Here is a 14,383-nt window from a genome sequence, read left to right as displayed (position 1 = left end):
AAGTTTATATATTATTGATGTAGAATGTTAGACGAATATGATGTATAATAAAAAGGGAAAGAAAAAATGTATGTAGTATCTTGGATGCATATGCACGTTCTATTACAAAATGTAAAAGGAAAAACCACAACAATTATACCATGTATCATCATGTCATTCACTTGTGTGATGTTCATAATTTATTTATCTACTTGTCATGTTCACTTAAAAAATTGGAGCAATTAACCATTGTTCCTTTTGTACTATGTTCACTTCAAAAAACGGTAGTATTTAATAATTGTTCTAACAGTTTGTAGAAGAAACATTATTTCATATTGATATAGTCATAATTTATAGAAATATGAAAATATAAATTATGAAGAGTAAAATAAGTAAACACATATTACATCATGATAATTATTTTGTGTTTTTCTTTTATTAAATACTAGTGTATATATGTACTTTGTGTCTGCCGGTCAATATTACATAATATTATATATTCCCTTTTTTATATATTTCATTTTTTATAATTAGAATATATTTATTGAATTCAGTGTACTTTATATTATAATTTTTGTGTGTTTATGATAATATATAGTTTAAGATAATAATATTATAATTAGAATATATTTATGTATCATATGATAACTATTTTATCTCGTGTATATTTTTTTATAAACATAAATCAATGATTTTTAAAATATTAATTACATATTTAAATTGATTAATTAAAGTGAAACATAATTTCTCAAATGGTATATATCCAATTAATGAATTTTATGATTATTTGGAAAAGGGAAAAGGAGTGGAACGGTGCGTTTTGAGGATAAAACTTGAGAAGAATCAGAAGAACGTGAGATACCTATTTGATTGCGCTATCGTCTTCTTCTTCCTTTGAAAATAGAGTTAGGGTTTGCACTGTTGCTTTCAGCGCCGCCCATACCTCACACTAATTCCATTCCCAGATCCATTACAACATCAACAACCAAAGGTACCTCTTCTAATTTATCCATTTTATTTACATCTGTCAATTTCATTGCTTATAATCATTCTTATTTATACTTCTTTATTTACTACTTGTATTATATTAATTTACAGCTATTTGATGTTAGAATAAATTGTTCATGTGGTTTAATTTTAACTTTTTTTGTCATGCTCTGCGTGATTGTTTTCGTTTTTGTTATCTTTCTTTGTTTTGTTTTGAATTTAGAGTAAACTGTATGGGATTAGATCTTGTTTTGTTTTGAAAACTCTGAAAATTTGTTGCTGAGTCAAGTGACACGTGTTGTATTTTTTGTTTTGTCGTGTGATTTAAAAAATATGAGAGAGTGAGCTTCGACGTGACCGTAAGGTCTATTACGTAGTGACCTGGATGTGACGGGTTCAAATCATGGAAACAACCTCTTTGCTTGTGGTGGTAAAGGCTGTGTACGTCTACTCTCCTCTGACCCACTAGCTGGAAGTTCCGTGCATTGGGCTGCCCTTTTTATGTGGTTTATGTAATATGAAATATCTATTGGTCATTATGCTATTAACATGCCATGATTTATGAACTGCTTCAGGTTATTTTATCAACTCAGGGTCTCCTTGCTGTTGTTTTATTTATGGTTAAATATTACCCGTGTTAAATGTCCAACAATCTCGTTTCTGAGTCGATAAGAAGGTTGCAGATGGCTCAGTTTGATCCCATTGTGAACAATGTTGATTCATCAGGGCGACAGATGGAAATGGGACTTTTAGATTCCGTGTCTAGTGTTCCCGTGTCACTGCAACAGGCAACCTCAAATGTTCATGTTGGAATGTCCGGCTCTCAAGGTTTACCAACTTCAGTCATACAGAGTGGACACAAGGTAGAAGCACATATGAGTAGCCTGGGAATGGCTCACCTTTTTTTGCCTCAGAAGCAATCCGTGCAAATTGGGACAATGCCGAATAATATGGGGCCACAGCAAATGTCGACCACACCCAAGAGGAAGGTGCCTATGGAATTTTCGTATGGTAGCTCTGTGACATCTAACAAGCGGGTTGCACATATAGACAATAGACCTTGGTTGCAGCAAGTATCTACTACATCAAATAAAAGTTCTCTGCAGATGCAGTCTAATGCCTCAAGGTCACAGCACATGTCAGCATCTAGTAAGAGAAAAACACAGATGGAACCCACTTCCAGTAAACCCGGCACACCTCGTTCCGTGAATCCTAAAAGTCAAAATGCGCAGATTAAGCAAACCTCTAAGGGTCAATCTGAATCATCTGAAAGTGTCAGATCCAAGATGAGGGAGTCATTAGCTGCTGCTCTAGCCTTGGTTTCTCAGCAAGACAAACCTCTGGTTACGAACAATATTACACAACGTGATGCCTCTAATGTTGATGGTAAATTAAAAAACAGCTCTCTGGGAACTGGGTCAGCACCTGCTTCCATTGATACTGCTTTGGAGCAAAAGCAGGAAAATTCTCCATCTGTCCACTCCTCTTTTACTGCAGCTGATCCAGTTGAGCATATGACGGGAGAGCAAGGAAAGGGTACAGCCTCTTATGAAGATTTTTCTGAAAAATGCAAGGACGATGAAGCAGGATCCACAAATGTATATAATGATGAAAGTATAAAAAGTTCTATGCAAGTCTTGAATTGTGATAACCCAGATTTCCAGTCAAGTTATACTTTGACTACTGATGATGTTCCTTTCAGTGACAGTTTCTTTGTGAAAGATGACCTTTTGCAGGGGAATGGTCTTTCCTGGGTTGTATCTGATATGATGGACCTGGAAGACCCGAGGGATTGCCAAACTACTACAGAGCATAGACCAGCTGATGAAATAGTCAGAGGTTGTAGGGAGACAGTTCTTTCACCTGAACTCTTAGCTTCAAGGATAGAAGCAGAACTCTTCAAATTGTTTGGAGGTGTTAATAAGAAGTACAAAGAGAAAGGGAGGTCTCTTTTATTCAACTTGAAAGACCGCAATAATCCTGAACTAAGAGAAAGGGTTATGTCAGGTGAAATTCCCCCAGAACAGTTATGTTCCATGACTGCAGAGGAACTTGCTTCAAAGGAGCTTTCTCAGTGGCGCATAGCCAAGGCTGAGGAGCATGAGAAAATGGTGGTCTTACATGACTCAGATGTTGATATTAGACGTTTAGTCAAGAAAACACATAAAGGTGAATTTCAAGTGGAAGTTGATCGTGAAGACAATGTCCCAATGCAGGAGGTTTCTGGTGGCACAACCTCAGTTGCTCCAAACCAAAGAACTAAAAAGGATGTGCAAGTGTCTGCTCCTAAACCTGATGTGGTCAAAGGTGATATGAGCACAGATGGTGAGAAGAACAATTTACAGAAGGATCATGATGGTTTTGATCCAATGCAAGGGCTTATGACAGATGATGCATTGAAGGACCCTGATTTTCTTCCGCCAATTGTCTCACTTGATGAGTTCATGGAATCCCTTGATTCTGAGCCACCATTTGTAAATTTACACGGGGAACCTGGAAAAGTGATACCTAGATCAAAAGTCTCTGATTTAACTCCAAGTGAGCAAGTTGATGTCACCCCTGATAAGCCTCAGAGTGATAATCGTCAGAGCACATGTGTCAACCCAGATGTTTTAGAGGGGAAAAGGAATAATGCAGAATCTGGGGGTATTTCTTCGTATATAAAACGTGCTGAGAGTCATGTTGACGTGAAGCCGACTGACGGTCGTACCAAGGAAGAGACAATTGATGAAATCAAGTCTGCTTCCAGTGTTGCTGAGTTTAGAGCTAGACAGTCTCGTGCAGAAGAGAGATCCAGTAATAATAATACTTGTTCGAAAATTACTGTCTCGACCAAGGATGAATGTTTCTGGGAGGGAATGCTTCAAGTCAATTCCAATTATTCAGTCATAAGCATCTTTAAAAGGTAGTGTACTAATTTTGTCGGCACATCTTCACGATAGGTTGCTACTTTACAGTGTTTTTTTGTGCATGCATTAATCTGGTTTTGATTGTTTAATTTCTCCATTTTTTTCTTCTACCGTATGTTATGGCGCGAATCATGAACTCAATAGTCTCATTCATATAAATACAGTTTCTTTTCACCCTACACGCAAAGGAAAAATAATTAAATCCTCTGTAGTAAAGTGGTGAAAGAGCAATAATATTATTGAAGTTATTAGTACATTCATATATTATATGAGGGTCATAGTGGAGATGCGTGTGACATTTTGAGTGTTAATTTTGGACGTGATTATATGACAGGGCATCTTCCTTTGTCATGTAGATCCTGTTTCTCAGTTGAGTTTCTGTTGGTTGGGATCTTTTGTTCATTGACATTGAATAGTTATTACTGTTTGTGACCAAGGTTTTTGTCTAAGCAGTGGTCTAGTTAATATCATTCTTTTATCACATAGGCGATACTCTTAAAGTAGTTGTTATCCTAAATTCTATTTGCTTTGATGCACTTGTATCAGTAATATTTGATAACCGTTAACCATAAATACTCGCTTCAAGCCAATTATTGTATTTGCTATTGCTCCCCATCTCTTTTCCCTATTATTGCTATGGTAAGTGATAAGTAGTCATCTTAATTTCAGAGTATATATACCCTTTATTATTTGCTTTTAGTGCTATTTTATGGTATTTGTGTCTTTGCATCTAGTCCAACATGTGTGGTTCTTCTATACTGTTTTATAGTCTTGAAAAAGGTGAAAAATATTGTGGGCCTGGTTTTTAATTTTTTCCTCTGGATTGGGTTGAGGAGTTGCTATGCTCAGGACCTACTAGGGCATCATTTGAACCTGTTTTTATTGAGATGAGGTAGTTTTGAATTGTACTGTTTGAAGAGAATCAATATTATTTTCCTACTGATGTTATATTTTTTCTTTTTTGCGAAGTGGTGAGAAAACTTCTGCGAAAGATTGGCCTGGGCTTCTTGAGATCAAGGGAAGGGTTCGACTTGATGCATTTGAGAAATTTCTTCAAGAGCTTCGGCTGTCAAGAAGTCGTGCTATCATGGTATATCAAGTTCTTTTTTTTGTGCCAGACTTGAAAATTGTTTTTTTATGTCACTGTCCATGCAGAAAGGAAATGACAAAAAAAATTATCTTGGGTAATTTGCTTTTCATTTGTTGATGAGATAAAGGAGCTGGTGCAGTGTTAGGTGATTGATTGTGTATGACAAATGACGCATACTTTTTAAGGCTTGCAGGATGGGGTATTTTTTATTATGAAGAGTATAAAATAACGGTTTAAGAGAGAGGATGGGGTATTTTTTTAGTAACAACTTCACAATACAGAAACTTTAGTGTCACTGAGGACAAATTGAATATTTGGGATTGTGTAGCTTGTAAAAAAAACGTTAAAATTTATGATGCGATTGAATAGTTTTGGTAAAATACATTATGATATGGGGTGATTTGAAAAGAAAACCTTCCCATTACCTCGGCCTTTGCCTTCATGCCACGGAAGTTTCAAATAGGGGGGAATAACATTGAGTTTTGATTTAATTATTACATTCAAGATCCCTCTTGTTTTAGAAATGCATTACCATTGTAAAGGATTTTTTTTACACTATTAACTTGTCACATCGTTGTATAACGGGATGTGTGTTCCCACATCATTTTTTATAGAGATGTATTGTCACATCATCAAAAATGCTTGAATTTTATATTGAATACTTTGAAGTTATTGATATATGATTGTTTGATAATATTGATAGGCATGAAATTAAACTCATATAGATAAAGTTAAATACTTGGTGGGAATTTGGAGGAATGAGTTTATATAAAAAATTATGAGAAAAATCCTCCCATAAACTTCCTTTCCCATTTTGGGGTGACAATTCAGATGTTACAACAACATAGATGCACGTGGTTAACTGGTTTGAATATGAATATGCTGCTTGTCTGAGTTTTCACATTTGTGTAGCTTGTGAAACTCTAATGTGTAATTAAAACGTTCCCCTGTTTTTGCAGATTTTGCATTTTGTTTCCAAAGGTTCTTTCCCCAACAATGAGCAATCAAATCTGCTTGAGGTAATATGATACTGATTATTAGACTGGTTCTCATCTCCACTTCAGAGTTGAGAATTGTTATTGATATATTATTAGATATGTTTGGATACAGGTTGCTGACTCTTACATTGTGGACGAGAGAGTAGGGTTTGCTGAGCCTGTGCATGGAGTTGAACTTTACTTTTGTCCACCTCATAAGAAAACAGTTGAAATTCTCAGCAACATACTTCCAATGGAACAAATTGAGGCACTTTATTCTATTGATAATGGTCTTATTGGGGTTATTGTATGGAGAAAAACTAATTTAACAACTTCTATATCACCCACTACTACTACTTCACACCAAAAAAATAGTTTTAAAAGACAAAATTCCTCTAGGAGACAGCAAGATGCAAATTTGAATGCCTATCTCACTCACAAACCAGTGCCCTCTATGGGCCCGAAACTTGTTGAGACTGGACCACTATGTGATGATGATGATGATGACGATGATGGTGATGTTCCTCCTGGATTTGGACAACCGGTTGCCCAAGTTGAGGATGATCTACCGGAGTTCAATTTCTCCACCAGTTCAAATCCATCACATGTGGTCCAGAAACCAATGGGACCGAGTATGGTCCCATTTCGCTCAGTTAACCAATCACTCCCATCGCGCCCTGCTGAACATATGAGGGAGCTTGTGCATAAATATGGGCAAAACAAAGCAAATGCAACTTCAGTTAACTGGGAGGATAAATTTGGTGGTACAATTCAACCTTGGAACGATGATGATGATGATATACCTGAATGGCAGCCTCAAAATTCCCAGAATCAGACAATGCAAAACTTTCATGTAAGACCACACACGATGAATCAATCATTTCCAAGCTCACACCAGTACCCAATAATGCCAACACAATATCTGCAACCCCCAATGAATGTTACACATGGACAAGGAAATTTTGCCCCACCCTTGGTTCCTTCTGCCCAAGGAAACAACCTACAGCCTAATGTGGGGCACCCTTATGGAATGCCTGGGCAAGGGCAAGGCACTACTTGGCCTCAAAATGTTGCTAGAAGTAGGGGATTCTAGCTTCTTTGAAATAGATTTTGTTTCCTTCTTTTAATGTATTTCACATTTTGTAGCCGTGTAACTTCAGATATATGTTAAAGGTGTTTCTGTTTTCTTGTAGTGTTAATTACAGTTTGAACAAAATAATAACTAGTTTTTTCCGTTTTAATTTGCAAACAGTGACTAATATTCTAGATAAAACATATTGCTTTAGCTTGTTTCTGGTGTTTGCATGTTGCATTATAGTACACGCTACTTTTGTCACTTTCTATAGTCAATAGAGTCTATTCTATTTAGTACACGTGCCATGATATGTTGTTATATCTATGGTATATTTTACAAGTAACTCTGACTCAGACATTATTTGATAGATAATTGAGCTTGTTTAAGAGCATATTAAAAGTGATATATCTGTTATGGTGAATGGTGATAGCTCCTTCAAGTACTTTTTTTAGAATAATGTAAACTATATTAAATCTTGCCTAAGATAGTTGAACGCCATAAAAATGTCTATCTAAAAATATTTGACTAATTTTGCATACATTTTATATAATTAGCTACATGCATGTAATACTTTTACATTAAAATACATCTGAAAAAATATTTAATATATATAATCTTTCTTACCACTCTTTGCCTTGAAATCAATTAATCTCTGCCAGCCAGAGAACACTTAAAAAAACTTTAGCACAAGTTTTACTACAACCCAAAAACGTAATTATAGTTTATAACCTATTATTTTTCTTCAAACTTCTATGTACAACTTAAAGTTTCTTGTATAATTTTACACTTTTTTACAAAGAAATACAACAATACAAGATGTCCCCATCTTACACCTAGAGAATATATGCAATGGAGAAAGACAAATAAGTAATAAAAAAAGAAACTAAGAATTTCCATGTTCAAGTGAAATCTATGGATATGAAATATGAGAAGGTATATGATCCCGACTTAGACTCGTGAGCCTCGTGTATTGGGTCACCCTTTTTTATGATCCTGACTCAAGCTCCCAATGCTCTCTTAAGTCCTGCTCTTTGCTCTGGTGTTAATCTTGTAGGGAACTTAACTTCAAACTTGATCCTCAAGTCACCTCTATAACCTCTCTCCTTTGTTATTGGCATTCCTTCTTTTGCAATAACAAGCTCATAGCCAGGGCTCACAATATCAGTCACTGGTATAGACAAAGTTCGTTTATCAAGTGTTGTGATATTTATTGTTGTTCCACCAATAGCCTCAGCTAGTGACACCCTTTGACTCACAATGAGATCATTCCCATCTCTTTTGAAAAAATCATGAGGCTTTTCATCAATCACGAATACGAGATCTGCTGCTAGTTGATTTGGTTGTTGGTTTCCTTTGTCCGGGAATGTTATCTTTGTTCCTTTCTTCCAACCTGGTTTTACCTCTATAGTTAATATTTCTGTTTCTGGAACCGCCCTTCTGCTGGTTTTGCATTCATAAACAAAAGCATTAGTAGTGCATAGTTTTGCTCTATCTCGTTTTGTATGCAACTTTCACTCTAACTCTGCTACAACTCTGCTACATAACTCAATAATAAACTTGTTTCTATGCAAAAAAATTAGGATTAAGGGTGGCTGCTACATCCCAAGTATGCTACTATGCTTCAAGGCTCAACAAAAGCTTATATACATGCTTACAAATAAACCACCAGCAACATACTCTGATAGGTTTCGAATCCCGGCCATGACCAACTTAGTTAACATGGTCTGCTCTTAATTAAGTGAACTCAATGAGCTTTTTCAAAAATAGGCTGAAAAGAGTTTATTCTCATAAGCTTATCTGATAAACCTACTTCAATAAGCAAAAAGAGAGAGCTTATAAGCAGGTAATAAACTATTTGCATAAGTTATTTTCATAAACTCATATTTATAAGTAGTTCACCCAAGTCAAAACAAGTTTCTGGTGACCTATTTCAAATGCCCCCCTAAATGGTACACAGAGGGCAATGACTTGTGCCCTTATAGCTCTATCAATTGTATCAAAATAAGTTCATAGCCATAAGCAGCTGTGCAATATTTTAGACCACCTAATGTACAACTTCTCTGCATTTGCATTGATAGCCAGAATTATTAGTGAGATGACACATCTAAAGTATAAGCATCCGTTTCCGAGTCGAGTTTTAGAGGGAAGACTTCAGAACCATGAAATACAGTTGTAAAATGTCTTTGAAGCCTTCCCTTTCATTTTATTCCCCTCCAAAACTAAACTCGTAGACATACTCTAACCATATAGAAAATAAGGTAAGATAAAATATGCACTATGTTGAGATATGAAGTGATATTTGTGTATGTATCATTATTCTAGTTAATTGAAAGGCCTAAATCACTAGTTACTGATGAGCAATATAACACAAAGAAGTGAAAATAGAGGCTAAAGATAATTATACTAACTTCTTAGCATCCATGACAGTCCTTGAAATCTTCATTTTCCTAGTAGATCCAGAATACAACTCTTCCAAAGTGCAAGGCAATTTACTCTCAGCAGGTGGTGGTTTCTTTTGCATATGAGGCCTCTCACTATATGTTCTAAAAAGATTATCAGATGCATTAAATCCAGCAAATGTTCCTGCTCCTCCATCAGATTGAAATCTCATAGACCTGCCTGGTCCCGATGAACTAAATCCGAAAGGGCTACTTCCAAAGAATTCTGCAAAGATATCTTCTGCATTTCTTGGATTAAAACCACTTGGTTCATAACCAGGTGGTGGCCTATCTTTCAACCCTTCTTCTCCATATTGATCATAAATTGCTCTTTTCTGAGGATCACTTAATACCTGAGACAATTCACAAAACTTTCTCAAAATATTGTAGGACAAGCTTGCATCAAACAAGTTTTTGGTACTGCCAAGGATATCTCCTCATCCTTTTTGGGTAAGGAACTAATCTCTTTCGGGTAGCTGACGCTTCCAACAAATATCACTACTCTCAGGAATCGAATCCTTGACCTTTTGGTCATCTTGAGAATCTAGTGGGACCTTTTAGTACTGTTGGATTATACTCTTTAGTCTCTAGCATTATAGTCATTATGACCAATTTTCAAAGTATTGAATCACCTCTTTCCAATGCAATTTTTCTATCATCAAATCCTTAACCAAGGATGCTGGTTTGCATTTTCTTAAACAATACTCTAATTTTCAGAGGAAAACAACTATATTTGTACTAATATACCATCCAGATCCATTATTGTTCTCTCATTAAAGAAGGATAAAGTTAATAATGAATGCATTGACAAATAAAATATTGATTCACAAGTCCAATTTGCTTTAGAAAAAGTTTTCACATATGATTAAAGCAGAATAGCCTGAACCTGATATGATAAATCACTGTTGCAACATTCATATCATCATTCTTTGACACAGTATTTACATAAACATTCATCATTTATTGCCATTTAATTTTTTGGCCATGGATATAAATAAATCACCAATTTGCCTATTCAACTTACCAAATAATTTAAATTGGTATTATAATTCCAAATGCTGATATACATATATATATATATATATATATATATATCATATGATATTGAAGGATTGGTTACCTCATAGGCCTCAGAGATTTGTTTGAAATTAGCTTCAGCTTCTTTTTTGTTTGTAGGATTTTTATCAGGGTGCCATTTCATCACTAACTTTCTATATGCTTTCTTCAGATCTTCCTCCTTTGCATTTTTCTCCACCTCCAATATATTGTAATAATCCACTCCCATCTTTTCTTTTCCTTTTCCTTTTCCTTTTTCCACAAATATATTCAATCTTAGACCCTTTTCATCATGAAATTAACCATTTTTCCTATGAGGGTCCTTTGAAGTGCCATGAAAGTTGAAAACTTCAAGATCAATGGAGCAAAAAAGATTTATTCAAGTCAAAATGACAATAATAATTCATAAATACAGAAATTATAGAAATTGGTGTTTGGGTTTGAAGTGCATTCATGTTTTAAACTCTGTTTTGATTTTAAGAGACCAAAAAACTGGTTGAAACAAAAAGGAAAAAACTATGGATGATAGAAAATGATATAATAAGCGAAAGTTACGGGTTTATATATATTTAGTTCTTGGAATTGTTTTGTTTTGGCGTGTCTGGCGGAATATTATCCAATATGCTCTAATCACATGCATGTTTTCTTCAATGTTGCATGCTTCTTAGATCTTTTTAATACGGAAACACATCTTCTATCTCATAATTTGTGTTTTATGTTGCTTTATTTGTCATCGGCTATGACTGGTCAACAAAATATTTAACAATTAAACTTTTAATTTAAATACATTTTTTCAACCAATAATAAGAGTGACATAAATTATGGAAGGACAAATGTACTACAATCATATACAAAAAAAATATTTTTATTAACTCAAATAATTTGAGTGTAAAAAAGAAAATATTTTAGTTTCAAACTTTAATTTTGGTAAACTATGTAATTATTCACAAATTCAATCATGTTTTCAGCTTAATCTATGTGAAACAATAAAAGATGTCATTTATATAAATAAGCATAGGGGTGCATAATAATGTCTATTCCATATAGAATATCTTAATATTCACCATGATCATGTTAATATATTTATACTTCTAGAGTGTTCAACAAATATTTTCCTTCAACAAATAGTTGCAGCACTATTAGTAACAACACCTTCCTTCAAAAATGAATGTGATATTCAATTTGTAATTCTACTACCATTGTTTACAGCAGCACATGATTTATTTTTATCTTTTGTACACTGTTAACATGATTTCGGGTTGGAGTACTAGTTATAATTGCACATGGTTTGTGAATATATATGTAATTTCTTAGATAAGAAACATAAATTCTTTAACTTGATTTCTTTAATAAGTCTCGTATTTTTCGACCTTAAGAGTTTAGTTCTTCAAAAAAGAAAAGATCTAAAATAGTCTACAAAAATTTTAAATGTGGGTCAAATTAGTCATTTTTAGCATGTTTTACAATATTTGGTAGGGACCAATTTGACCACATTTGAAAATTTTAGAGATCATTTTAGGTCTTTTCTTTTTTTGAAGGACTAAACTGATAAAGTCTAGAAATATAATGGACTCTCAAAATGGCATTCCCTTAGTTCCCAATGATAATTGTATGGTTCAGCAATATAAATGATATAACTTCATCAGTTATTACACAAACCCAATAGTGCTTTATGTTCATTTCCTTCTTTACTTGATATTGAAATTTTCATTTTCAGTCAGAAACATGTGGAAGGTTTGAAAATATTATGAAAATTTGTAAGAATTTTATCACACCACCAAATTTTGTCATTTCAAGGGACAGGATTAATGAAAAGTTGCATAACATTTATGTATCATATCTTATTACAAAACCTCAAAGTATCTCACAATATTACAGTGTTGACAAAAAATCTGACACCAATTCCAAGCAAAAATCTTCATTTAGATATTCTCTACTTTTTTGCTGTAACCATTTTTTGGCTACAACTGAAAGCTGCATGATTGCACATATAACATTTCAGAATAGGAAAAACAGAATGCTGCTCAGAACTCTCTATACAGAACCATGTATGTGAAGAAGCACTTTTCTTTGGTAATAATTCTTATTTTTACACTAACCCAACAAAGTGAGTTACATATTCATTCATGATAATTTGCTTGGTGCCAAAGGGTTGGATGAAATAGTGGCTTCAGCTGCTACATTCTTCAGTTTCAATGAAGCAGAATCAGCTGATAAGGTAGGTTCTGAAACATCACCAATATCTAGTGTCTCTGGAAGACTTCCAGAAGACTCAACAGCATGATCAAACTGTAAGAAAACAATAATCAGTCAAAATATATAACATCAAAAAACAGCACATTGGATTTTACTAAATGCATTTTCTCAGTGACATTAACTTATATGAGTATGATTAAGTATTCTTTTCTAAGCTAGTTTTTGACTAATGTAAGATGATTCTATCAATTCAATTGAACTATAAGAGAGTGGTTGAGCTAAATAAATTAGATTGTGATTATAATCTGAAAAGAAAAAAGCAACTCATCCTATTTGAAATTTTGTAAAAAGCTTCTTTTATAATCTAAGTCACTTACTTACCCAAATAAAGTTAGATTATAAAGAAGCTTATAATCCAAAAAAATAAGAAAAATCTCTGCCAAGATTAACCATTAAAGCAAATGAACCAGGAAGATCACAATTCTAAAATTCAAAATTTGCCTTTGGTAATCTCAAATCACTAGGTGAGATTCAACAACCATATACTCTCACAAATTTCCCATCAGTATCATGCCAATGCAGTACCATACCCATTGATTCAACATTCAAACAGACAAAACAACACTTCAACAAATTTACCATCAATGGATGAACAAATTTAAAGTCTAAAAAACATACAACATTACCTCGAGTTGGCTCAACATGTCAATAGCAGCATCCAGGTCATCCCGGCTTAACAAGTAGACATCTCTAAGCGACTCTTCAGATATACCAGGAAATGACATTTTCATATATTCAATATCCAAGTCAATGTGATCGTCATCTGTAAAATGGTTATCTGCCGATTGCACCCGATTCTGCGACGACGAACCGTATGAATTGGATGCAAACTGGCTATTGGTTTGAAAATTTCCAGTCATCTTTTTAGAACTATGATTCTCAGAACCTTTATCTGTCACTAAAGTTCTACCAGCTGATTCCCTTTTAGAGAGTGGAACATATGAAGCTGCATATGGATTCAAAGAAGACATTCTGGGCTTTTTCGGATTGATTAGGATAATTTAAGGTTAACCAATCTTCTTCTTGTTCTTCCTTTTCTCTGATAGGGAATCAAAATACACAGAAAAAATAGAAATAAAGTCAACAAGGGTAAAAATTTCAGTCAATCAATCAGGTTCAGAAATCAAATTTAAAACTTTTCCTCTTACCCTTCACAAAGATCATAACAATCATATTATTTTCAATCAGATCAAGGGAAACAAAAACAGAGAAAATAAAAAAAAACTAAAAGATCATGTTTTTTCGTAATTCCTTTTGAATAAGATAAGAACTTTATGGATCAGGTGGAAAATGAAAACGAATATCACATATGATTCATAAGTGTTGTAAATAGATACACGGTGCTAAAACCTCAATCATGTTCATTGAAAAAATTACGCAAAATAGAAAGGAGAAAGAGATTGAGAAAAGAGAACAGAAACGAACGAGATAGTTTTGTGTGAAAGATCAAAGTTTATAGTTTTACTTTCGATGTGGAAAATTCCTCACTCCTAATTTCGTGGCTATTGGAGAATCAAACACAGATCTATTACTATTTCTTATTTATATATAAATATTTTTTAATTCACAATTAAATTAATATATATATATATATATATATATATATATATATATAT

At 33.9% G+C, this 14,383-nt stretch overlaps 3 protein-coding genes across 14 annotated transcripts in view; 1 reads left to right on the top strand and 2 right to left on the bottom strand.

Annotated features, from left to right (window-relative positions):
* On the top strand, positions 800-7,207 carry LOC109327798 (death-inducer obliterator 1-like). 7 transcript variants are annotated; one of them, XM_019560960.1, is made up of 6 exons: positions 800-970; positions 1,542-2,331; positions 2,497-3,871; positions 4,845-4,965; positions 5,925-5,984; positions 6,076-7,207. In XM_019560960.1, exons 2-6 carry the CDS (start codon positions 1,608-1,610, stop codon positions 7,033-7,035), a joined length of 3,240 nt encoding a protein of 1,079 aa, XP_019416505.1. In that variant the 5' UTR covers positions 800-970; positions 1,542-1,607; the 3' UTR covers positions 7,036-7,207. The 7 variants fall into 7 exon arrangements, with proteins under 7 accessions (XP_019416505.1, XP_019416501.1, XP_019416503.1 ...); XM_019560956.1 differs by having other exon boundaries at positions 1,542-2,520; positions 2,551-3,871; XM_019560958.1 differs by having other exon boundaries at positions 1,542-3,625; positions 3,674-3,871.
* On the bottom strand, positions 7,732-10,999 carry LOC109327805 (dnaJ homolog subfamily B member 4). 2 transcript variants are annotated; one of them, XM_019560969.1, is made up of 3 exons: positions 10,576-10,999; positions 9,426-9,808; positions 7,732-8,454 (listed from the first exon to the last, which is right to left on the bottom strand). In XM_019560969.1, the coding sequence occupies exons 1-3, from the start codon at positions 10,738-10,740 to the stop codon at positions 8,016-8,018; spliced, it is 987 nt and encodes a 328-aa protein (XP_019416514.1). In that variant the 5' UTR covers positions 10,741-10,999; the 3' UTR covers positions 7,732-8,015. The 2 variants fall into 2 exon arrangements, with proteins under 2 accessions (XP_019416514.1, XP_019416513.1); XM_019560968.1 differs by having other exon boundaries at positions 7,732-8,457; positions 10,576-10,998.
* The window catches only part of LOC109327807 (polyadenylate-binding protein-interacting protein 5), a 16,579-nt gene continuing 14,712 nt past the window's right edge, over positions 12,517-14,383 (bottom strand). The window contains exons 1-3 of one of the 5 annotated variants that reach the window (XM_019560972.1): positions 14,193-14,294; positions 13,394-13,806; positions 12,517-12,800 (exon numbers count right to left, since the gene is read on the bottom strand). In XM_019560972.1, coding sequence (XP_019416517.1) covers positions 12,636-12,800; positions 13,394-13,738 — 510 coding nt within the window. In that variant the 5' untranslated portion in view covers positions 13,739-13,806; positions 14,193-14,294 and the 3' untranslated portion in view covers positions 12,517-12,635. The other 4 variants (XM_019560973.1, XM_019560974.1, XM_019560975.1 and 1 more) reach the window with 4 other exon arrangements.

The sequence above is a fragment of the Lupinus angustifolius genome, chromosome LG15 (genome assembly GCF_001865875.1).
Source record: "Lupinus angustifolius cultivar Tanjil chromosome LG15, LupAngTanjil_v1.0, whole genome shotgun sequence".
Classification (NCBI taxonomy): Eukaryota; Viridiplantae; Streptophyta; class Magnoliopsida; order Fabales; family Fabaceae; genus Lupinus; species Lupinus angustifolius.
This window is presented reverse-complemented; position numbering and strand designations above follow the sequence as displayed.